The sequence below is a fragment of the Athene cunicularia genome, assembly GCF_003259725.1.
Source record: "Athene cunicularia isolate RWA chromosome 3 unlocalized genomic scaffold, athCun1 chr3_part1, whole genome shotgun sequence".
NCBI classification, from domain to species: Eukaryota; Metazoa; Chordata; class Aves; order Strigiformes; family Strigidae; genus Athene; species Athene cunicularia.
In genome coordinates, this window is record NW_020799097.1 from 98195525 (window position 1) to 98222804 (window position 27280).

A 27280-nucleotide genomic window follows, 5' to 3' on the forward strand; every position below is an offset into this window, starting at 1 on the left:
ACTTATTTTTTTCACCTTTTGCTCTGAGTCACTACACTATCTGTATTGTTAACTCACTTCATATTATTAAAATTGCTGTGTACATTGACTAGTTATAACCTCTTACAAAACAGTATATAAGTCTACAGCACAAGAAAGTTACTATATGCTACATCATCATTTCCCAACTCCATTTGTCTGAACAGAGCAATCTGTGTACATGAAGTGGCCAAAACAATGGTAGTGGTTTCTGATATTTGTTTTGTCCTGTATTAATTATTTTAAAAGCATGGCATTTATACTGCTTGTAAGAACAGTGAAGTGTGAAGATGCTACAATGATTCACATTCACACGGAAGCCCACTATTGCCTGACTACTACACCATTAACTTCTACTGCAAAATGAGAAATGTTACAGTGGTTGATTAAGTAGGCATGACATATTCTACCAGCATGAGAAGAAGATTTACCTGTGGGATGTGGCCAGCACATCTGTGGCCACAAGAGATGACAACAGCAAAATTTTTGTCCCTCCTTGGTATTTTAGAATATGGGCATGTTCTTCCTTCAGTGAACATGTGAAAAACTCCAATGTTTAGTTGGCTGCTAGTACTTGTCTCTGATTTTTATGAGCTACTACAAGAATAAAAATCTGTTCTCAAATACAGCCATTTCATTTCCTCTGAAAATCCAAGATGTGTAGGTACCTCTCTGAGCATGTAGATCTTTAGTCTGTGCTACTTCTTACGACTTAACAAAAACCACCAGTCTAAACAGGCACAGTATCAAGACATGAAATAATCTGTACCCTTAAGAGTCTGGAGGCAGGCTGCAAAACAAGCACTGGCTCTTCTGAAATCTAAGCATATATGGCAAGTTTCTCTAGCACTTTCATCCTGGAAGGAAATGAAAATGTAGTATATATTTATCCCTACCAAATACACAAGTTAGAATTGCACCATGCTGTCTGGCTAATGTTTCAGGAACAAATTTCAGTCACATTCTCAGAAAAACACAGTAAAGTACTTTCTTCAAAGAACTGCCTGCCTCATGGGACTTCTGCGCCTCTTTAAACTCATTCACATCCAGTACTGGAAAATAACAATTTCTGGCAATCTTGGGTAGGATTTTAAACTTATTCAATGGAGTACACACCTGTCAATACATTATTTTTTCCATCTGTGACAGACACATTGTGGGTGATGTTCTACATTTTATAAATAATCTCTGAGCACTTCAATCTGTTAATATATAGTTCTTAAATCTTATTTTTAATGTTAGTTAACTGTTTCAGCACAGCATATCCTGAAGACCATAACTATAGTCAGGCAGGGTATACTTCTTACAAAGAGTAAACATCATAGAAGCACAGCACAAGTATTCAACCCAAACATGTCACTCTCCTGAATTAAATTTGCAAAAAGATGAAAGAAATTGCAATACTACACATCGTACTTCAATTACAATTCTTTCTAAAAAATGCCGTTTTAACTCTTGATAAAGCTAAATCTGAAATATTGCCAAACAGTATTTTGTAATGGCAGTAGACATAAATAGGATATGTGCAACCAAACATCTATACCAAAAGAATCCAAACACATACAATATTTGCAATATTAAATATTACTGCCACAATGGCAGACAGAGAGGTTTCCAGAAGATATGTGGTCTCTGCCAAACTGCATTTACAAAAAAAGCTTCATTCCCAATTTTCCATTTAAATGGCAGGATGTTATCACTTAAACAGGAAGAAAAGTAACCTAAACAAATCAATCATGAAGACAGGGAAGCGGTGCTGTAGAAATCTTTGCAAAGTTGAGTTCAGAAATAAAAAATTTTGTTTACTTCCTTTGAATGTGTTGCAAGAATCAGTGTAAGAGGATCACATAAGATAAACAGGTCTCCTTTCCAGAGATCACCTTTAAAACGGTAGTTACGAACCCCCCTCTGTTTTCCTTGAGCTGTCTGTCCTTACTTAGTTCACCATGCTTATACCTTATACTATAGGACTTTTAAGGTGCCAGACCCCTTTAAATCTAAGACGCTATTTTCCTGTTAATATCTCTACATTTATCTTTAATATTGTTGAATTTGACACAGAACTAAAAGACATGGAAACTGAACACGTATCCAAGTTGCCATAGTATTAATTCCTTCCATTGCAAATTCCAGGACAGAAACAGAATGGGGGGTGTTAATTTTTAACATTTTCAGCCTTGCATATGAGAAGGTTCTCAGATTCTCTTTCACAAGTTTTAAGTTCTCTCACCAACATACCAATTACAGATTCTGAGAAGTGCTAGGCAATTTATTTGAATGACTGGTATGACATACCAGCATATCCAATTTATTTTGAGCTCTGCTTATAATTTTATTATAACCAATCTAATCTTGAAGATTAATTTTACCGGAAAACATTACTAGATGGCCAGAAATATGCCTGGTTTTGTCTTCATCAATCATTCAATGCTTTACTTCTCATGGTTCTCCCCTAATAAAAAGCAATTTTTTTTTCTTAATTAAAAAAAAGAAAGTTCTGCATTTCAGTTAGTCATTTTAAACAAAGGAAAGCATGATATGACTCCTACAGAAAACAACCGTAAAAAAAATTTTACAAAACGGAAATAAATCAAATGAAACTTTTAACTGAATGCAGTTAAGATGAACAGCAAGAAATTAAAGACCTACTTCGTCTTTTAGACTTCACTTCCTGCAGATAAATACCCCCAAGGTAATTAGTACATTAGATTCAGTATGATTCTATGTTCTTATAACATATCCAACTAAAAGAAAATAACTTGCAATATGAACTATGAACATTTTCTTAGAGCGCAATTCTTTTTAATTTTACAGATATGTAACAATGCCGCAATATTGTATCCTTTTAACTGAAATAGGAAATTTATAAAAATTGGATTTTTTAAAAATGGTTTTCAGGGAAACAATGCCAATTCCACCTTTAATGACAAAAAACCTGATGAGATATCTGACTGAAATATAGCCAGGAGGACAGTTTTTAGAGACATCACTTGTCAGGTACAATGACTTATTTTTGTATTTTGCACAATTTACTCTATTTTTCAAGATAACTCTTTATTCTCCTTTTCAAAAAGTAATTTACCAGTCACTTCAATCCAAACATATGAACTAAACACCTGCAGTGCTCAGCTTTCTGAGTGAATCCATTTTTCATGATATGTAAAACAGAGGTATCAGCTGCTGGATCCTTAATCACATGGCACAGAAAATCTGTAGTTGCAATTTTTTGGTCAGAGTAGGGCAGACATAACCATGGACAGCAGTTAGACACCAGAGCAATAGTTTATACCACAGAGTTCCTCCTACTATGGAAATTCATTCAGGGCTTGACACAATCTGTTGAAATGAGCCAGGAGTTCTGATTCATGCAATTCACCCGGCTCGCTAGATACCTAAGCACATAAACATGAAGGCCCGTGTAGAAGTTTATATTCTTAAAGCTTAGCACATATCTAAGAAGTAAATTCACTGTCTTCATCTTTGTGCTTCAGTTTTATACCTGTGAAATAGGAATATCTCCTGGCTACGTCACAATGACGCAGAAGAGGTACTTGTCAGTTCTTATTTCGCCCTTAGTCCAGTTCAATGTGCAACACAGCAAAAATTCTATTAATGAAATAGAGGATGAGATTTAGCAGATAAAGCACTTAGCATGTTTTTGTCAGAACTGATTGGCGGTATACTAACTGCAGGCAATCCTAAATCTCTTTTTGAACATAGCTTCATGTGATATATAACACTATAAAAAAAGGCAATTAATCACTGAAAAAGGTTTCAAATCATGAACCACCATCTCATGCTGCTAGTTAGACTGCTTCAATTTACAGATGAGAAAAACAGCATCGCATTGGATTTTCTCACACTGTCTAGCTATGAACAAAGTTCCAGACATTAAGTCTGCTGGTTTAAAGTAAAATCTGAGCTTTCTCCTTCAATGAAAAAGTTCATTAAGTCCTCTGTAAAACACTCAATATATTCATTCTGCATAAAAAATAAATTATACAGTCATACAAAGGTTAATTATCATAAAACATCACATAGCTTTTGACAAACAACTGATGGGATGGGGCACATACAGCTTAACTGAGAAAGCTGGTTACCAAACGTCAAAGTAATTGCCACTGGGAAAGTAAGTTTTCCATGATCTACAGAAGGAAAGACACCTTTCAGATCAATGCACAAACTTTATCTACTGACACTCAATGAGTTCAACTCTGCATAAACTGAATTCGTGGTACATAGCTAGCTGACTGTTAGTCTTAACTAACAGAAATTACAACCCTTCTCACTATAAATGTTCTGCAGACATAGAATTCTTATTTTTTCTTTTTTTTTTTTTAGTGATGTGATTCTCACCAGCACTAACAATCACCAATCATTCAGAAAAAAAGTTCCAAAATTTACATTCAACTCTGCAAAAAATAAAACTGAATTATGTGCAAAAAATTTCTCTCATTGAAGTAACATGAGAAAGCTTAGATTATTTTAAAAGGATAGGCAAAAGGAAAATTATTACATTTCAATTGCAGAAAAATTCCATCCCCCTTAGCTTGCCTGACAGATGTATATCCAAAATTTCAATTACTTATTCAGATAATGAGTTGTGTATTTATACAAATCTTATGGTAAAACTCAATTTATGAGCATAACGCATGTATGAAGACTAGAAATGAAAACCAAACTATTACAAAGACTACACATATAGAGACATTTAAAGATACCAGGTAATACAAGCCCATTATTTGTCTACAACTTAAACTGCTACTGAGCATTTTCCAAGACAATAAAACATGCATAGTCCAATTGCCTTATATGCTCTAACTCTAGCCTATTAAACAAATTCAGTCATATTTCACTTGAAAACTCCCTTTCGAATTAAACTTCCTCAACTCCAACAACCTTAGAGCTCTCTCAGTGCTCAGTCTTGCAGTGCTTATAAATGAACCACTGATGATCAAAGACCTCAAAAGCACACAAAAGAGCTTTAATTCGTCATGTTATAAATTCCTAAACAGAAAGAACTATAACTGGGCTCAAAATAAACTTAAAAACTGTAACCATGCAGTAATGACAAACTTCTCCATAATGCTGAATCAGGAACGGCTTACTTATGGGAATGTCTGGTGCTGGAAAAAAAGGAACAAATAAGGTCGCCTCTTGCCCAAAACTCTGCAGAACAGCATGCAAAAATAAACTTCCATAGATCAGAGAACATGGAGGCATAATGTCCTACAATCACACCATTCCTCACTTTATAGTCCTTATTAAATCGTACTTAGATAGAATCCCCACTGCCACAGAAATGAAATGATTAAAAAGTGAGCCCTTTAACTTTTTATGGCAAATCTAAAGACATTGACCTAAATTAATATATTGCATAAAACTACAAGGTCACCTTCAATTCAAAGGCAAGGATAACTATTCAACTAAGAAAAAGATAGTTGAAATTCATTTATTTGGGAATTAGCTTCTTGTACTCTGATATTTATGAATAAATCCGAACAATGAGACTTGCACACAGATTCCCTGCCCCTCACCCCCCATTTTAGATGATATTTTGGCTGGTAGACACTGTGCAGTGGTCTAGCACCTATTCCAATCTGAATACAGAAAGATTACAACCGCTTTTCTGAATTCCTGACATAACACAACCTGAGGCAACACAATTTTCAGGAAAGCATAGTGAAAATGTTTTTGTGTATAATTAACAGTACCATACTACATATGATTATTAACAATATTTAATGTACTTGTTTTAGAAAGAGGAATACCACAATGCCTAGACATTGTATTCTTAAAAAAAACCCCACTAAATGAAAATTATATCTCTGGTTCTGTCTTTCTTTTTTTAAAAAAAATAAACTTAATGTTATGAATATGCAAATCCCCTGTGACTATAGTATTCTAAAGATAAACAGGACTATTCATTTGCATAAATGTAAACAAAACATAATTTAGAGAATAACTTCTTTAGTATGAAATGTATTTTGATTTATTCAAATGCAAAAAACATTTCATCTGCATCTGATATTTGTTTTTCATCTTCTACAGAATAAACAAAAGAAAAATCAGACTTACAACAGCAAATGAAAAAAAAATCTCAACTTACAATAAGTCCATTTAGGCAAAGTTACTGAGGTATAAAAAACCCAGCAAGGTCAATTAAACTCTAAGATGTTGCTGCTTGAAAGGTGATTTGAGTGCTTACTGCGACACATTATTTGGGATAATAAGTGCATACACAGCATACAATAAATAGGTGTATCCTTCGTAAGACTGCCTACCCAACAGAACTCATTTGGTATTTGAACAATCTCAGCTATGGCTATTATTAATAAAGAAATCTTTCCGACAGCAATCATGCACAACCTTCCACGTCAACAACGCAGCACAAACTATTCATGTTGCATTGCAACCAGAAGGCAAAAAGAGAAGACAGCTACTTTAACTATTTCCTTCAAGTTATTGACAATAGGAGGTTCATTACAAACATAAGAATGAGAACAGATGCTTAAGTTTCCTCAAGAAGCTAAGGACAGTAGGAAATCATGGCTCTCTTGTTATAAAGGCTAAAACTCCAACTGACTTCTCTTTAAGTATCAAGCAAATGAGAAAGGCAGACCTGCTTTTACAATTCAGGGCAGGAACAGGGGGTAAAATAGACCAAACAATCCCCAAGCAGAAAATCTGCACTGCTCACTTAGACTGTTGAACAGATTTTATGAGCTAATTGCTTAACAGGACCATTTCCAACTCTTCTAATTTACCATTTCACTGTTAACACAGAAGTTATGAGTGATATGAGAATTGAAGCTCAGAAATTTCCATTACCACATTATCTAAGAATAGCGTAAGCATAGTAAATATATAAGGAAGAACCAACATAACCCATGTAACTGCTTGTTTGATCAAAATCATACATTCACTTAATACTTCAATGAATTGTACCAAAAGGCAACAAATATTTTTAAGTAACATTACTGAAAAGACTTCATAAAGTACTGTTTTATAATGCAGAGCTTCTAAATACCTAACTGAGCTTCTGTAGTATACGTGGCTGCAATCCTAAACTACAGATTTCCCTTGCATCTGCAAGGTTAGGCAGAAGTAAATGAAGTCTTTACTGAAAACAGGCACAAAGAGGCCATTTACATGTGCTTTATCTGATTTATAGTAAAACTGATAAAAGTCTATAAACAGGCATTTAATTGGCTAGCACATAAATCACTAATTCAGTTCCCTAGAAGAGAAATTGGCAAGACTGATGTAAAGGATATCATAATCCTATTAAAACCTGACATGAAGAACATTGTAAAGAGTATTTTACTATTTGTGATGATCATGCATTTGGCAGTAATTATGCAAAATTTACTCCACTGAGCTTAATAACAAAAGTCTACAAATCAGACAAGTGACTACCACATTTAAATTTGCCTCAAGAAACAGCTCCTTCTTTTAGAAGGTATTACAGAAAAAATTTCATGTAACTCACAGGCAAAAGTGCAACCAACAGAAACTCCATATAAGAACAAAATATGTTTGAGTACTCATAAACAGGAGTTTTATTCTGGTGTACTACTTCTGTTGAGATTCATCTCATCAAACCTTAAACATCCTCTGATCTCTTTTACATATCCATCTTCAGCTGATATGAATCAGGTTTAGGCAACATTTTTCTCTGACCATAAAGGTAAGTCTTACTGGGTTAGCACAATCACACCTTTTATGTCTGGTATTCTACTGCAGCTTCCACAGGTAGAACTCCCAAATTGGCTTTTTATATCTTTTGTTCCACACACTCCTGAAAAATTCATTAAACCGGAAAGCCATCATCTTTTAGTTGACTCAATCGCCCTCAAAGACCTCTCTGCTTCTGGCATATTCTGACTGGTATTGAAGTTATCATTTATTTTGTTGCTAACTTACTAGATTTTCCAACAACTTTGAAGCTTCAATGCATTTCAGACTGAACTTGGTGGAAAAGATTTCTGTAAGGTTCATGAGCATCCACTTTAAGCAAATGTAACTTAGGCATAAACACCCCCTTTTATACTTGCTCCTGAAGGTAGTTTTAGCTTCAGAATTTGAGCTTTGACTTCTGCTGTCTAGATCCCAGTAAGGTCACCTTGAGTTGCCAGGAGATCTAGTTTTAGACAACAGACTATGGACTCCCAAATTGTTGTATGTAGAACAAGAGAGGTGTACTACACAAACTAGTCCCTTCATCCCATTCAGAACTGTACTTTATGGCTGACAGCTTTCTCCAGTAAAATCTTTTCCTCACATGCCAACACACCACTCAAAGAGCCTAAAGCTGCTGCTGTCACCTTCTGTGTGTGCATAGGAAAAGCAATTCTTTCTTCGATGATCTTACCTAAGCAACAAGTTTTGCACTAAATCCACTAATTTATCCTTGCAAGTTGGTTCACTCACAAAGGAAATATTAACATGGCCTCAAAATCATCAGTCCTCGTGATTTCTTAAACCCAGTTAAAAACAAAAGGCTAGACATATACTATTTGTGAAATAACTGAACTCAGGAAAAGAGGCACTATTTTCTTCATTTTATTTTCTAAGAACTGCCTATTGTATTAACGTGACCAGATCTCACATTCAGCAATTGTCATAAAACTGATCAGTCAGCACAAATTACAGATCATATTTTCTGAAAACTGATAGGATGCTAAGACACAATATTTGTTTATCCTGTCAGACGTTTCTCACAGCCACACATCAATCGTCTTCAGAGTCTAACAATTGCGTAACTCTCTAATTTTTAACTTAAATATCTGAATACAGAATCTTGTGAAAAATATTTTGTATTGATCAATTTTTAAAAGGCCTGATTTTTATCTTCTCGCAAAAGAATGCAGTCATTGCCACTACATCAACACCAACAGAGATAATACAGCATACAAACTTTTGACAAGAAAATCAGATGCACCATTCAAGCCACTCCTGCAGGTCTCTGGCTAGTATTAGTGATTTTTCAATTCAGCAGTGGTTCTTCCAATAAATGAGAGCATTATGTACCATGAAGTAACAAAACAGATCCCTCCTCATGAGACACAGCTGGGTTCCAGTATTCTAAAAAATATTTTTCATTTATTAAATTACAATAAAAATTTAACGTATATGGGAAGCATTTAAAAAAACAGAAAATCAAATACACTGAGTCTAAGCATCCTGAACTTTCATAATGTTAAAAATCAAAACAGTATGAGTTTCTTATCTGTCTCTTTAAATGTAACTATGTTCAAGCTTAAAATGCTGAAATTCCAATATTCCCAAACATTAACAGGCTTGAACTCTGAGTTTAATAGTTTCCATCTGATATATCTGGTCCATTAAAAACAACATGTTCTCACAACTGAGTTGCAGGAAGAAGATACTAGGAAACACCTCTGAAGGAATTATTTTTGTTTTTCAAAACAAAAAAGTTTTAGAAGTTTTGGACACAGATTTTCTATGCATCATCCAAAATTTACAGCTTAAACTTCCCCACCTGCTCCCCTTCTTCCTATTAAGCACTCAACTACTTGAACTCCATTAACTCTAAAATGCCTTGCCTTCAAGAAATGGAACCAACTTCACAGCAGGTGTTATTTCTAGATGCTTTCTGGATATTTTCAGATGCGTACGAGGGAGTCTGGGTTTTTATACAGATGCTATGAATATAGTTCATAATTTTATTTATTACAAAGAAAAAAAACCTTTGAACAGAATGTCTTTCCTACAGGCTACTTCTTCCTCCATTTCAGAGACGCTCATTCCTCTTCCTCTCTATGTCTCAGTAAGTGGGTAGTCCTATTCCTTGCTAACTCTAAACTCTTTGTACTGCTTTAAATGGCCACAGAGTTATTGTGTCAGATCCCAGCTTCATAAGGAATTCCTCAGAATACAGTGGTCTCCTTTTAACACAGATACAAGAGATAAACAGCACTGGACTAGGAACAGGACTTCAGCTGGGAGTGGACCACTAGCATAAGGAAAATTCCATGCAGCGGTACACAGACATCCCCATAACAGTGACTCTAACCAAGATCAGTCCTCTCGCTAATTAAAACAGGAATTTGCAAACAGTTTGCCATTGCTGGTGACAGTACTCAATTAGCACTAGCAGCCTGCTCTCTAGATAAACCTTTAAATCTAATTATTACCCACCCCACCTGTCAACACCTTGATGCTCTCCTTCCATATACCTTTGCATGGAGACTGAAATCTCATTTCCCACCAACTGCAAACCAAACCTAACCCTTCATGCATCCATCACCACGTTTCTCACTGACACGCCTCTGTTTTGCTCAAAGATCTCTTATCTCCAAATGACTTGCTCAGTACTCAGAATCCTTACAGCAGGCACTATGAGCAGAGCCGGATGAGCTGACAGAAACTGCTGCTATACACAGACAATTAATTCACAATAAAACGTTCCTACTGTGCACTTTCCACTGCTCAGATAAGCATGTGCACACTGATAGCTGTGCACAGCTGTCACTGTGATGCTGCCCAGGAAAACATAGAATGGGAATCTCTGTGTGCAAAAAAGACAGCCTTCAACCACCTGAACACCTTGAGACAGGTAGAGAAAGTTCAAAGGTTAATTCCCTCTACAGCCTACTTTCAAGCTGGTAGTTTTGCACTAAATCTCAGAAATTATGCCATGTTTTTACAAGAGAAATAAAATTTTTAAAGGTTAGTAGTTGCTTTGTTAACTGAATCATACTGTGCATATGTTATACTTTTTCTTATATTACAGTATTATAATCTAATTATACCGAAGACTTTTTGAGAGGTAGTAATGCTGTTAGCTTAGCATTAGTGTTTGAACTTCCTAATCTTCAGGTGTTCCTTTTATTTTTAGACTGAGATTTGCTAAAAGCTCAACATATTGTCTCAAGCCTTTATGGAAAAGTCAGCTGAAACTGAGCATACTAATGACAATGACTGACCATGTACAAAGAAGTTATTTACTACCCTGCATCATCACTGGAGGGAAGGTAGCAGTTTGAGGTTTCTCTTTCAGCTTCTCCTAATGAAATATGACTGTAGATAAGCGCAGAAAAACATGGTGCCTAAGATCATCTTTGAAGCATAGGTGTTTTGATTAAACAACTGTCCACTCACATGCTTGTTTAATAAGAGGTAACCTTCCAATCCCAACCTACTCTCTATGGATAAAGAAGCACTTCCCCAGGGTAAAAGGCTGAATCTCAGAAGTAGGTGGTTAAACTGTAGCACCATAGTAGAATCAGTTCAAGTTGGAAGGGATCGCAGGAGATGTCTAGCATAACCTCCTCCTCAAAACAGACTCAGCTGTGAGATGAGACCAGAGCTTTATCCACTTCAGTCTTGAAAATCTATAATGACAGAGATGATACAACCTCCCTCGGTACTTGCTCCACTACCTGACCATACTTATGGAAAAAAAACTTCTGCTCATGGCCATTCTGAACCTCACCTTTCATATTCTATCTTTTATCTCATCCTTCCACTATGCAACACTTTCAAGAACCTGTCTGTCTTCTCAACAACCTCCTCTCAAGTCACTGAGTAGCTGCAGTTGGTCACCACCTTGAAGCCAACTCTTCTCCAGGGTGAACAGGCTCAATTCCCTCAGCCTGTCCTTGCAGGGCAAGTGCTCTAGCCCCATGAAGTGTGATGGTCTTCACGGAACTTATTTCAGTTTATCAATAACTAGCCCTTACTGTGGGACTCAAACCTGGATGCAGTATCTAGATGGGATCTAATGAGTGCTCAGTAAAGGGGGATGATCACTTACTTTCCTTGATCTACTGGCTATGTGCCAGGTGACACAGCCCAGAATGCTGTTAGCCTCCTTTGCATCCAAAGTACACTGCTGGCTTACATTCCCTTGCTGTCTGCCAGCACCCCAGGGCCTTTTCCACAGAGCTGTTCCCCTCAGTCCCTTCGTCCCCCAATAAATTTCTTACTTTAGTAAATATATGAATGAGTACCTTAATGTACTATAAATTTCCCTTCAGCTAGAACCAAATTGAAGTCATCTAAAGCCACAGAAGAAGAAAACTGGCATTATGATGAAGACATGCTACCAGATGTAGGGTTAATTATTACTTTTTTTAGTCTTGTCACTCTTCTTTCATCCTCCTATTTGCTACAACTGTCCAAATTTCAGAGGGCATTCAATTAACTAAAGTCTTCGGAGATAATAGCCATAAGGTCTATAAACTACCTAAGGGTCTAAGATCTTAGCAACGTGCTCTCTTTAAAAAGGGAGCAAATTAGAGAAATTCAAGATAACTGTTAGCAGAATAATTGATAAAAGTACACCTTTTAATCAAAGAATCATAAGAATGACTTACCCAAAGCAAAACTGTATAGAGTTTTTTTGTTGTTTGTTTGAGGGTGTGTGTTTTGTTTTTTGAACTTACTAGTCACATATTTTATTAGCTGTTGACAAATACAGTAGGTAGATGCCCCAGACAGCACATATAGAGAACAAGGTACCTTGCTCTGGGACTGTACAGTAGGGATGCTTGAAACAAGATACACTTTGTCCAAATGCATGCTTTGGTTCTCAGAGATAAACTTTTTATTCTTGCTTTGTGCAGAGGAGCACAACTGGAAACAGGTTTGAAAATAAACACCTGCTATATTCACAGAATAAGCTGCTGGAGAATGTGTGGTTAAAAACAGAGAAAGGACTTTCTTTAGTATCACACTAGCCAGAATTTCAGTCAATGCTGTAGAATATAGTCTCCTATTCTCCGGTGTAATAAGAGAAACTAAAAAGACTCTCAAAATCTTCAAACTATAGTCTAGGAAGACTGGAGCACTTGCACCTGGGAGGAGAAAAAAGGGTTTCACAGAACCATAATATCATTTGAATCTGACAACTTTGATCATAGGTTTACTCCCGAAGACGCTCATAAATGTTACAAGAGACGGGCTGAAAGAAATCTGCTCTGGTCTTTCGCCAAAGTTAAAGATCTTTACTAAATATGTAATCTAAGTGATTTAGCTAAACCACTACAAACAAAACCAGTATAGATAAAGAAGGCTTAGGCATCTTCAGCCAGTTTTAAACTTTTTTATATTTGTTTACTGTAATTGTGGAAAGGATTTATGATTCAATGTATCTCAAAGTGGAAAAACAGTTGGACCTGAAATACTTTATTATGTATCTTGATTTTAATAACCTTTTTACTTTTTTAAAAAGCAAACATTCTTTTCATTTCAAAAATTAAAGAGAATATAAAGTTATCCAATTCACCCAAGGTGGAGGTAGAGCGGAGAAGGTATGTTGCATTATACAAAGTTTGATCTAAACACCAGGTTTTGGAGTATGTTCTACTCAAGGACAGAAAAATGGTAACATCAGTGCAAGGGGAAAAAAAACCCCCAAAACTATTCCCACAAAGAAAATATATATAGTTCTCCAACTAACACTAAAAAAAAAAAGGATATAGTAGTCCAGACAGAAAAGGAATTATCACAGTATAGAGAAAATGAAAGCAATTTGAATTTTTTATCTACTAAAATACATCAGTGTGTTTACATCAAAATAATTTAATGTTTATAGATGTGGAAGGGCTTTGACAGTTCAAAGAATTTTAATTTTTTTTTCCGCCACTTTGTGACTGGCCTTCTGAAAGCTAATCTGACCTGGCATGCCTTCAGTCATCTGAATTACATGCCAGTAACTTTTAAAACAAAATAACTGATGGCATGTGAATCTTTGATTTTTTTAAATCTTTTTTTTTTAAATGTTTTGGGAGATTTTCTGTAAACATAAAATATTCCTACCAATAACATTCAAAAAGGTATACTTCCTTTACATTAAAGAACAAATTTTAAGTGTGAGTAAAGTTGGAAATGGTTTCTATTTTATTATCTAATAATAGTATTAGATGACACAACCCAATTTTTCTGAAGTGATCTTTGACTCGAAGTTGTCTAAATTATCAAAGCTAAATGATTTCTTTTAATTTACGGTGATTGCTCTAGGCTTTTAAAGAACCATACATTATGGCATAATAATTTGGACATACAGATCATTAGCCACTTTTTAAAATACAGACTCAAAAATTTATTTCAAAAATCAGAAATCTTCATGGAATTCCGTATTTGCAAACATCTCTATTTTATTCTATTAATTTTAAACATTGCTTAGATTCATTTTCATGACTGAAAAGGCTTGACAGTGAATGGAATAACTTTCAGGCTGTCAGCTTACATAAAGACACAGTAATAGCTGAATCACCTTTTTCTTTTCCTTGGAGGTCAGAAGATTAAAGAAACATTTAGGTAATGGTCAGTCAAAACTACAATAATTCACATATTTTTATCCTCCTAAAACAAATCTTTTTTTCCACCAACCACTGGAAATACGTGCAGATTAATCCAACTAAACTGCCGAAATAGTGCTCTGTATACTACCTGGTCTTTGGTTTGTGGACAGCTTGTTGTTTCTGAACCCTAATAATAACTGATGGACTATTATCACCTACTAGAGACAGCAAGAAGACTGCATCACTTACTGCACTTTGGGGATTAATGGGGCGTGAGAAAAACAAGACAGTAACACACAGTGAAATCCTGTATTCATCACATAAAAATATCTTCTTATTCTCATTTAAGAGAAAGTTAAGCTCCAGAAGAACTTAGTAACTTAACTTCTCATAAATATGGACTTTAATTTTAGAAAAAATATAAATAAGTAAAATTTCCATGGGAAAAACATTTACTTTATATGTAGCATTCACTATTCCATAATTAGGCTCTGTCTTTAGTAATGTAAGTAGCAGAATTCTGTAGGAAAACCCCTCCTGCCTGGCAGACACTCCAGCTCATCCTGAAAACCCAGATATTTCAGAAGCACATCAATACTTCCTGGCTACTTGATACACACATTGAGACAGTCATTTTCTCTCATACTCTGGGAAGCTTTTCTCTTGAGCATATGAATGCCTACATAATTATTTGTTTCCCTATGACAGGCACATTTTACATCAAGAATTGCAGTGTATCACATTCTAGTCATAAACTTGTTCTGAAACAAGTCTGTATGCCTCTATAAACAAATCTGGAGAAGTCTTCCTACAGTTTATTTCTGGTTATTAAAAGTCAGAATAATAATGCAGTTGAGCTACTAAATAGCATCCATTGTAAAATAATCTGCCACTTGCCAGAAATAAAATCTTTCTTGTTTTATACAGTTTATTAAATAAGCCTTGTAGAAATAATGCTTATTTTGTATGAAAGAAAAAGTTTGGCAGAAAAAAACCCAGCCCATTACAAATGAAAACCACACCATTTAAGGTTACAAATAGACACACTTGTGGCATTCATATCTCCTTTGACTTACTGCGAGTGATAATCCTGTCACATAATCTTTTCTTATTAAGGAATAAATACCATGATTCTTGAAAATAGTATTTGTGTCTAGATACTCCTCATGAAACTTTCTGTTTTGTTAGCACTCAATGAGTGCACATTTCACTGACAAAACCAGCTTATTTTAAAATTTACTATGTAAATATAATTGCAAACATAACAAGACACAGGTGCTGATGCTTCTTAAATAACAGCCAAACACTAAATAAATATTGTACTTGAAATTTTGTTTAAAAGAATAAAGTTTCTACTTAGCAAAAGCCTAAGGCAAAGATAGTTGTGCTAGATTAGAAATAAATAAAATCAACTTTGAAAATACCACCGATTTTAAAGATATGCCAAGGCTAGAAACATTTGTTTCACTCCTGCTACCAAACAGAGATGATGAAAGCCATTTTAACTAGTTTAAAAAATATTTTAAAGTAAGACGACACACCAACATACATTCTCTATGCAAATACTATTTTAAAAGGGAGTGAAAGAATACATTTTTAATTTGTTTGTTACCATGTTATTTTTCTAGAAAATGGGTTGGTCCTTAGCATCATCTTTCCATGAGGCCTATATCTAGGCCTGTAAGATCTAATCAGACTATATAACAAGTAAACAAACACTGAATGCCTAAATTGTGTAATGCACAAACTGGAAATGGACAATGCCTTTTCAAAAGCTATTCAAATATCCTTTCCTTCTTTCTTTCTTTATAATATCAAAAGGTATTTGTCAGTTTTCAAAGATCTACTATTTTACTCACTCTGCTTCTATGCTGATTAGTTCAGAAAGTCAACATAAGTAATAATGAAAGATGAGGATTATTTTGTTGACTAATCAAATATCATGTATTTACCTTCTGCAAGCATGTCTGGCACATCTGCTTGATATCTAGGCCCCACTCTGATTTCTCCCTTGTCTGCTAAAAGCGTTTTCAGTGATGGATCATACACCAATGAATAAAAAAATGTATCCTAAAAAAGAAGACATATTTGCAACAGCATAATGATTTTAAAATTAGGTTTATAAACCTGTATCACTTTCCATTTGGAAATTATTAAAGGAACCTTACTTGCACACTTTTGCAAGGCACAGTTTTGGTACCTTAATCCTTATTTTAAATAATGCAGATGTATCATGAGTACTTTTAAAAGGCTAATTGAAGCCTCTCTCATTGCTAGGAGTTATTTTGAGATAGAGCAATAATGAAAAGATTCATAGACAAAAATATATCAATAGATTTGAAAATAATAAACAACTGCTTTTTGAATTTAACATGTTTCCTCCCCTAAATACTACCATACTGACTTTGCATTATAAATTACGTCTCAAAAAATCATAAAACACTATCAGTGTCTGAAGAGGGCTTACAAAAAAATAGTATTGGCATGTCTGGTACAGTCCCATGAAGTATAGGGCAAATCCTGTTTTCAGAAACGTTTTTATCAGTGGGTTTGGTGTAGAAATTTAAAAATAAAGACATGCTAATTTCAGCTAAAAACCTCTGTCTGTCTGATGTCATGTTAAGCCTCTCCAAAGAAAATATGCTTATTTTGAATGTATTTTGCAATACAACTTTCTTTCAAATTCTTGAGGAATTTTCTTCCCCTCTTGTAAAGCTAAGCATCCTGTTTCTTCAACGGGAAATGAAAGGTGAGGAGATTTTTTCCATACAGTAATTCAGAACTCTTTAAATTAAACCCTATGCTAAGTTGCCCTCTGTAGGGCCCCCTCCTCTCTCCCTGTCCATTAAGAGGAAGGCTGCTCTTTCTGCAACAAAAGCCATATGAATTCCCCCTTAAGTATCTGCTACAGGAAAAAGTCTGTGTATTTTTCTTTTGTAAGATGCCATATGAATTACTTTTAACTATTTTTTTCCAAATACAACTATATTAATAATAAAACTGTCATTTAAGAGTGTCAAATTTTTATCCAATAAGATTTTTTAAATCAGTGTTTTCAACATGATTTTCTAATTTATTCAAGAAAAATTTTCAAAATGTTGTCTCCCCATTTATTAAAAATACAGCCATAAAAAAACCCATAAACCCACCCCAATATTTACCCAAATAAAAGTCACATTACCTCTTTCTCCAGATATGACAGCACAGATTCTGTCTCATTCAGAAGTGCAACACTGCATTTTCCCCTACACAAACACAAGGAAGAACTGTTACTTTGTAGAAGTTCACATTTTTATAGTCAAAAAGTTCTTTGCAAGAAAATGATCTAGACATAGTTTACATTAAGAATATTGTAAAATGCACATTGTCATACTTCTAAGATATGAAAAATAATATCAAAGCAACAAAATGAACGGCTGTACTGACCTAATCATTCAAATACATAGGAATTCTGCCAAACTGGCAAATAGTTTCAGAAATAGAGAAACAGTGAAGGAACAAGAGGTACTATGACAAACAGTAAATACACATACAATTAATAAAAAGGCCTGGAAGAATAAACATCACCTCCGAGTGACTTACCTCTAGTAAGTTCAGTGCCTAAACTGAAAACAACCCAAAATAGAAACAATATAAGGTATACCAATGGCCTGTAGAAGTAAAGCACTTTTCCTTTTTGAATGGAATTATGTCTAATAATTAATCATGAAATTCTAATCATTTATCCTATGGCCACATTAAAATGTTAACTGCCACATTTTTGTGAAGGCTGCCAGTAGAAATCTTCCCATTATTCAGTAGTGGTACAGATCTGACCATGTATAACACCTGTAGATAACGCAACGGGAGTTTGTCCCGCTACCCCCACCCCCTTCTCTCCCCTCTTTCTCATCCCCTTCTCCCTCAACATTACTTTGGCCTCAAATTCCTCTGCTTCCAACTTCTCTGCAAATAATCTGCAGAATTATTTTTAACAAATGGTATTTTAAAGAAACACACATGGCTGCGGATGAAAAATGTTAAGCGTGCTGAATCATCTTGCTAGCAACTGGCATTTTTATGCTATCACTTTCAACTGAAGTAACATTTTATAATAATATATCTTTCTTATCACTTACACACACCACCTTCTATTCCATGCACCTAAGTTTCATTCAGCTTCTATCAGTTTAGTCTGTATTTACCAGGAAGTTCCAGTGGCCGTATATATATGGCTACAGGACCTCTGCCCAGAACACCCTTCTCCCATCTTCTACCATGGAACAAACCAGCAAACAAATATAGAAAAGACAATTGTTTGCAGAGACCTTGATTTTAAGGTAACACCAAAGAAGTTATTGCAAAAAGCACTGTTCATTTCAGTCAGTGTTGACTGTTAAGCTCAACCATAAGCATGAGACATCAATTGTTAAAGACTAATCATTAAGCAAACACACCCATCTAATTTCTTATTCATTACCATTCATTATCATAGGAAATGGGGTTAAATCACATATTAAGTCTACAGTATATAACCTCCTGAATTTCTCTTCATCTGTATATCTGTCAGGAGAATCACACCACCAAAGTGAAATGGTGGAAAAATGAGCATAATACAGAACAGAGGAAAAGACACCTGCAGTAGAGAAGTAGGAAAACTTCTCTATACCTGACCATGCATTTGAATGCCTTTTAAAGCTTTTGGCCTTGATAATTCCAGAACATCACTTCTAAAAATTAATTATATGTCGTACCATAAAGTCAGTTCATCAACTTGAACTGATTTTTTTCTGTGTGTTAAAGGATAAACGGGAGTTTACCTTTCCAGTTTGATTCTATTCCATATACCTCTAGTATGGTCTCTTTTCACTACAGCCTACCCTTATTTAACTCCAATTACTGCAGAGGAATTCCTTAGCTGTCATTGTGACTGCAAGAGTAATTTATTGACTGACCTTATACCTTACTGCAAGTAATTTAAAAAAAAAAATCACATTATTTAATTAAAAGACAAGATTAATCCCCCTGGCATGTTTTCTAAGTGAGTGAATTTCTGTTTGATGTTACATTTCTTTGTACAGCATTTTAACCACCTAATGGTTACATGCATGTATGGTATCTCACATGTATGGACTAGAGTCTCAAAAAAACCAATAGTAGACATAAAGATACCACAGACATAGCAGATATCACTGTAAAATAAAAAAAAAATTTAAAAAGCCATCTGAAAACAGGTAAATAACAGACTCAAAACCAGAAAAAAAAAAGTATCTGTATTACAGTTACCAGTTTCTGTAATCTAGAAACCTCTGATATTTATTATAGAATCACAGAATCATTCAGGTTGGAAAAGACCCTTGAGATCATTGAGTCCAACCATCAGCCCTACTCTGCAAAGTTCTCCCCTACACCATATCCCCCAACATCTCATCTAAATGACCCTTGAACACATCCAAGGATGGTGACTCCACCACCTCCCTGGGCAGCCTATTCCACTGTCTGACCACTCTTTCTGTGAAATTTTTTTTCCCAATGTCCAGTCTAAACCTCCCCTGTTGCAGTTTAAAGTCATTCCCTCCTGTTCTATCGCTAATTACCTGTGAGAAGAGACCAGCACCAACCTCTCTATAACGTCCTTTCAAGTAATTGTAGAGAGTGATGAGGTCTCCCCTCAGCCTTCTCCTCCTCAAACTACAGTCCCAGCTCCTTTAATCCCTCCTCACAGGATTTGTTCTCCAGGTCCTTCACCAGGTTTGTTGCCCTCCTCTGCACTCATTCCAGCACCTCAGCATCTCTCTCATATTGAGGTGCCCAAAACTGGACACAATACTCCAGGTGTGGCCTCACCAGTGCAGAGTACAGGGGGACTGTCACCTCCCTACTTCTGCTGGTCACACTATTTCTAATACAAGCCAGGATGCCGTTGGCTTTCTTGGCCACCTGGGCTCACTGCTGGCTCACGTTCAGCTGCTTGTCAATTAGAGCCCCCAGATCCTTCTCTCCCAGACAGCTCTACAGCCACACCTCCCCAAGCCTGTAGCCATGCAGGGGGTTGTTGTGGCCCAAGTGCAGGACCTGGCACTTGGCCTTGTTGAAGCTCATCCCGTTAATGTTGGCCCACTGATCCAATCTATCCGAGTCTCTCTGTAGAGCCTCCCTATCCTCATGCAGATCCACACTCCCGCTTAACTTGGTGTCATCTGCGAACTTACTAATGATACACTCTATGTCCTTATCAAGATCATCAATAAAGATGTTGAACAGAAATGGTCCCAACACTGAGCCCTGAGGAACACCACTTGTGACCAGCCACCAGCTGAATTTAACTCCACTGGCCACCACTCTCTGGGACCGTCCATCCATCCAGTGCCTGCTCCAGCAGACCATTCGCTCATCCAGGCCATGGGCAGCCAGTTTTTCTATGAGAATCCTATGGGGAACTGTATCGAATGCTTTTTGAAAATCCAGGTAAACAATATTCACAGGCTTTCCCTTGTCCAATAGTTGGGTCATCTTGTCATAGAAGGAGATCAGGTTTGTGAGGCAGGACCTGCCTTTCATAAACCCATGTTGACTAAGCCTGATCCCCTGGTTGTCCATTATATGACTTTTAATGGCACTCAAGATGATCTGCTCCATGACCTTCCCTTGTACCAAGGTCAGACTGACAGGTCTATAGTCTCCTGGATCCTCCTTTCTGCCTCTGTTTAGTATCTTTACAAAACACATAAAAGCCTACTGTTTACATATACCCTCTTCCTCTTTTCCATCAGAGGAAAATCCTCTCAGCCTATTGTAAATGGTCTATTGGGTTGAACCAAGCATCTAGCTCATTATATCATCTCTGGCATCTCTCAATCATGGATGCCTAGGAAATAACTTAAGTGAATACAGATTTGCAGTGATATATTCCTAAATATTCTCCAACCACCATTGCAGTTTTCACCCTTTCTTCTAATACTAATAAGCAAAATGCCCTGGAGAGAAAGTTATGTGGTTTAAGCCACATTATGACAAGACTTGGAGTTCGTTCTCTAAAGCTTGTATCTAAACACCCTGAGCTTCTCTGGATTTAAATACAATATTCTCCTACTCACAGTGTTCTGGAACTTTGTTCATTGATGTTTTTAAACAGTTTCAGATAATTGAGACAGATAGAGATGTATCAAATACAGAGTCAATAAAACAGGATAAAATCAGAGTATTCTAGCATAGAGGAAAACAATGCAGCAGCTAGCTACCTGCAGAGACAAGTGAAAGAGGATATACACTGCATTTACCAAATTGCAAAATCAGTTGCACACCAAAATAATATGATATTCTCTTTGCAAAGACACTAGGATTTCTGAAAGTTCTGAGTATTATTTAGTCTGGTAAAGTATAATGCCACAGTCTCACTGTTCTATTGCTGGAGTCTCCTGTCTGAAATATGTCACAAAAACTAAGCAAACTAAGGTAAAAGTTACCAGCTTCCATGAAATGAAAAACACCCAAGAACTACTGGAGAGTTGTTTACTATTTATTCAGATATGAAACCTTCTTCCTCTTATCTGACTCCCATTCTCTGATTTAAGCTATACTACTCCAATAAGCAGCATTCTTGACTTAATGAGTATCAACAAAGTGAATTGCTAGTAAACAGCATCATAAGGTCTCAATGACATTAAGATTACATATCTGGTTTTGACCTTTTCCTCACATCAAAAATATTCAGAAAAATTATTTTTACTTCCTAGAGAATTAGGCAAAATTTATCTTGTATGAATGTTGAGGGAAAATTTCAGATACCTCAGCAATGTACAAATAACCGAAAACAAAAAAAATCAGTTCATTTTTATGTCTTCACTTACAGTTTAATTCTAATGAGACTAAATTATCCCTTCAGAATCCTTCCTGCTCTTAGATGTTCTTTGTATTTGAACTGGTCACAAATAAAAAGTTCTTCCATTGAGCTGACAACAATACCAACAAAGCTTGTTATATTATTAAAATCAGTCATCAATAAAAAACAATTTAGAGGTCTTGCAGTAAAAGGAGACAATGAAGCTTGCCTATATATATGTTCATGGTATTACCAACCTCTATCATATAAACCACTCAGGATTCAATTGCTTCCCCTGTCCTAGGAGCCAGAGCTACAACTCATTATTTTTTTTCTTTCTTTAAAGCATTAACATGTGAAAGCTGTCAAATGTTACACCTTCCTCTGTTCTCATTCGTTAGATGCTCTGATCTGCTTGTAATTTTGTTTGTTTGTTTGTTTCAGGTGACTCCACCAGTAGTTTGACTAGTCCTGATCTTTTACATCCATCAGCTAAGGGACACCTAACAACCAGTTACTTCTATACATCAGCAAAGCCCTTCTGTTAAAACACAGAAATGAGACTCAAACACTTCCCACAAAAATACTCTAAAATACTACTTTGGAAAAAATGCCTTAATGATTTTGTAGAAAAGGATTTATTTAACAGCCGAAACAGAAAGTCAGGACCATATAGTCCCAAAACCAAAATGCTAACCATCTACAACTGAAACAGCAAATCACAGAGGTGCTAATGAGGATTATAAGGAAATGGCAAGACATACTAGTCATCATGGTAGGTAGAAGTCTCAGTGCAGTGAACATAAGGATGTAACAGTTTATTCCCTTCCCCCCCTCCCTGTTTTGAGGAGCTTTTTAAAAATTATTTCTTTTACTGTGGACCAAAGAAAAGGAGAATCAAAAGAAAGAAGAAAATAAATGGCAGCTTTGTGAGACAGTCATAGATAAGACTGTCTTGGACAATTCAATAAGAAGCTACTCAAAATTAACACTCTGTATGAGATGTCAGTTGGCATGTGAGTTCTGAAGAAGAGATTTCAAAGAGAGTAAGCAGACATAGGACCTAATAGGCCTTGAAAACTAAAGACAAGAAAGCTCTACATTTGAGTGAGACCCAAGAAAGGAATGAAAAGCATGTGGGAACATAATTCATACGAGACCGTGACAACAAACAGTATTTAGAACAGAGAAATACAAGACTGCCCTTACTAACCTGTTCCAGTGAAGATGTAAGACAATGATAACCAGCTTAAGAATTTAAACTGTACAGAAAAAGTTGTACCGAGGCTGTTATACAGGATAACATTATGAAAACATTTCAATATAGCCTGGTTAAACAACCTAGCAAACCACCAAATTCTCCAGAAGATACACTTAATGCATATCTGGGAAATAATAAAATAGACTTCTTGTTTGCACTGTGTAATTGTCATTTAATAAGTTTTTTCTTAAAAAGCAATCAAAAATATAGTTTCAAATATTTACCAAAATTTAAAAATCTGATGCAAACTCTGATTTTTTAAAACTACCAGAATTAACTGAAATCAATAACTGTTTTGATCTTTTAAAGTCATTGTCTGTTTCAGCACAACCCCTACTTTTAAACCGGTGAAAAGCTCTACAATTCCTGTTCTGCTATTCTTGCAGGCTATTTCTTCATGTTTTCACTAGATGAATGAAAGAGCCTATGAGAACAAATCTTATTTTAATAAGGATTCCTTGAGACAGGAGGTATGCAAACAAAAATTACAGAAAGAAATTACAAAATAAACAAAACGCTTAATGCCTGTTAACCAGGACAAACCATAGTAGTGGAAAAAGCAACCTCACAAGTATGATATCACATCATCTAAGTTTCCTATTGAAATGTAGATGCAGTTTGGGGGACATTGATGCATTGCAAGTTCATTGCTCCGGGTTCCCATCAAGTCAGGGAAACTTGACATGTGTTGGTCATTCAGATACAAATTGAAGAAATAAAATAATATATGCAGGCATGATCCCACAGACTTTTAAAATCTGCTATTAACAATTGCCCTCCTGAATATGACAGAATGATTTTGGGTAATTCTGTACAGATATACCAATTGTCTCTTACTGATCTTCACCAAGAAATGTTGGTCTCAGTAGAGATCTGGAACACAGAAGTGTGAGTCACCAGCTAGACAGTTTGAGAATAAAATGAGAGAATATTAGGAAATATTATGCTTGTGAGGAAAATCTGATTTGATTTTAACATATGCTGTTACTTCAGTGACAACCAGAGATCAAACTAAAAAAGAAAGTACATAATGACGAGGGGCAGTAAGGTTTTGTGCAGAAGTAGAACTCAGGAGAAACCTTTCCCATATTCAGCATAAAGGGATAAAAGAGGGAGAAAAAAAGGCACAAATATTGAGTAGAGGAGTAGAGAGATACCTTAAATAAAAAAGGTTTTTTCTTAACTGTCTTAAATAGGAAGTGTTCTGAAGATTTCCAACCAAAAAAATCGCTCTGTGCCAAGTCTTGATCCCTTAACAAGCTGTCTAAACTGCAGTGATGATCACCAAACCACAGACTAGGAACTGCGGAGTCCAAAGAGCTTCTGCTAATTATATGAAATTGATTCCACAGTTATGGGAAGCCGATACTAACAGTACATGGGTATTTTACTTTTAAGAGCAGTTTAAGGGGCACAGAATGATGCTGAAAGACACGTACTAAAGTCTTTATAGCAAATTTCAAGTTCTCCAGATAGATATTTACAACTGGAGAGCAAGCTACTGCTTAACACTAAAAACAAGAAAACATCATTGCGATTTAAATCTGCAACAGACCCCTAACTAGAGTTGGACTTTTAAAATATTCAATCAGTATCTATAATTGACAAAACAAAGATCTGCACTGTAATGATTCATACTTAATTGACTGCAGTTTGGCTCTGCTCATTTACAGAGCTCTTTCAAACATGAGGGGAAAAAAAAAAAAAAAAAAAGCAAAACCCATTTGATATGTGAATACTACTGGAATCTGTGTCTCCAACAAAATTATACCAATCTCCCAAACAGTACAAGGTTGTGTATCTGTGGCCAAAGATAGATAAATAAGCTTGGCATTACCTAATTAACACTCTCCTGATCAAATAAAATTAAAAACAGAATGTACAGCAATTTATGTACATCTAAATGAACCAATAAATGCTTGACATCTAAACACATGCGTAAGATCATATGGATGGCCCAGGGTTTTTATGCTACATGTGGCTTTTAGTCAAAAAATTCAGTTCTAATCTTAATTAAAGCTGGAGTGCTGATTTTGAGCACTCAAAATTGGTAAGATTTAAAGGCAGTCTCTTGGAGCAATCATGCACAACTGACATAGATTTGAAAGTAATTTGTAGATAACATTCAATTTTTTTGGAGTATTCTTAAGGTTCCGACTTTTATATCGTTCTTACCACTGTTGTCTAGTCACAGTCTAAACAGGACAAAGCATTCCCATTGTGAAATAAATTTAGTAAAGACAAAATTAAAGAAGACTGTGCATTCAGTAACAATTTATGTAGTTTATATGTTTATACTACACAGTTAGATGAAGAGCCAAAGCATACAAAACTTTACCAGAAAATCTTACCTTAATAGTTGCAGAAAATGTTAAGAGGTAAATGTATGGATCTATGAATGTACACACATTTGAAACAAGTTTTAACATATTATCACTTAAAATCAGATTTACACTAGTACTGCTCCAGTCTACATAACCGAATGAATCTTGTGTTCTGTAGCTGAGAAGTGTTTGCAAGAAAACACCGAGTAGAAAGAACAATGCACTGAGTGCCACACAGAAATGTAAATGTTTTCTTGGTCTGGGCACAGTAGAACTATGTGTTTTGATACCTCAGAATAAGCATACTTTCTATAAACTATTGTAGGAAACTCAATCTAAGGATTAATTCATGCTAAATAGTAAAAAAATTATACCTTTCAGCACAGCAACACTAATGCACATGTATTGAATAAAAACACAGGAGGTCGGTTAGGAATGATTTTTCACAGAATCATAGAATAATTTAGGCTGGAAAAGACCTTTAAGGTAATTGGGTCCATTAAAAGGTTGCCCAGCTCAGAAGCAATGCACATCACTCCATGCAACTGAACTTAAAACGTTTTGCACTATATGAAAGAATTCCACTTTGCAATTATATCACTAAAAGGGAAATATGTAATGATTTTCAGGTATTTAAGTGACAACCTTCCATCACTAGTACTGGCAATTGACCACATCCGAAAACAAGATTCTGGCCTATGTTGAATTTTCATCTTAATTCACATAAGAATTCTCCAAATTCTACTGAAGAAAAAAAAGAGAAAAAAACCCAAACAATCCACATGCTTCAAAAGTCCCTTTGCTATAAATAAACTCAATGCAGAAAGGAAGAAATCCTTTCTTAACAATCCAAATCATCAGGTAAGCACATTCCTATACAAAACAGATTCACTCCTTAACCAGTCTGATTTATGCCAGAAAATAAATCAGGCTTATAAGGCTCAAAGTAAGCTTTTAAATGTTGGCTACTGTATCTCATATGTGTGTGTGTGTATATATATATATATATATATATATATATACATACATACACATACACACAGAGAGGTATATAAATTCATCACACACCATCACCCTGTATGTCAGAAATTTCTACTTTGCCAAGAATAGCAAAACAAGAAATCCTGAGGTAGTACCACTAAATGCTAAGGTGCCATACCTTAAAAAGTTGCAACATTTCTTCTATAAAATGACCTGCCCTATCTGGTGTAAGCTTCAGACCATTTGCTGCGTTTTAATTGAAAGAATCCCACATTCAGAAAAAAGTACTTCTCTACACCTTAACCTTAGTTGTTTGAAGTAACAATATTTGCAAGTCCTGATGAGATCATGAAAAAGAAAATGCAGCATAAAGGAAGCCATATGATAAAACTGAGTTATTTATTATGCATCTAAAAACCATCACACCCTTACAGGCAGTTTGTATGCGCTACATGTTTTTATAAACTGCACATACTTGTGCTACTTTTTCTGATATGTCTACAAAGTGGTAACAAAGTTACTGTAGTTTACCCAGAAGCTAGGGGATAATTTAACCAAAAAACTAAACCAAAACAAAACCAAAAAATAAAACAAGATGTAACAAACACCCACCCCCCCCACC

General features: G+C 35.5%; 1 protein-coding gene across 4 annotated transcripts in view; it reads right to left on the minus strand.

Annotated features, from left to right (window-relative positions):
- The window catches only part of MTA3 (metastasis associated 1 family member 3), a 138554-nt gene that overhangs the window by 85070 nt on the left and 26204 nt on the right, over positions 1–27280 (minus strand). For all 4 annotated transcript variants that reach the window (XM_026845318.1, XM_026845319.1, XM_026845320.1 and 1 more), the window contains exons 4-5: positions 17473–17536; positions 16244–16361 (exon numbers count right to left, since the gene is read on the minus strand). In XM_026845318.1, the coding sequence (XP_026701119.1) occupies positions 16244–16361; positions 17473–17536 (182 nt within the window). The remainder of the gene's footprint in view (positions 1–16243; positions 16362–17472; positions 17537–27280) is intronic.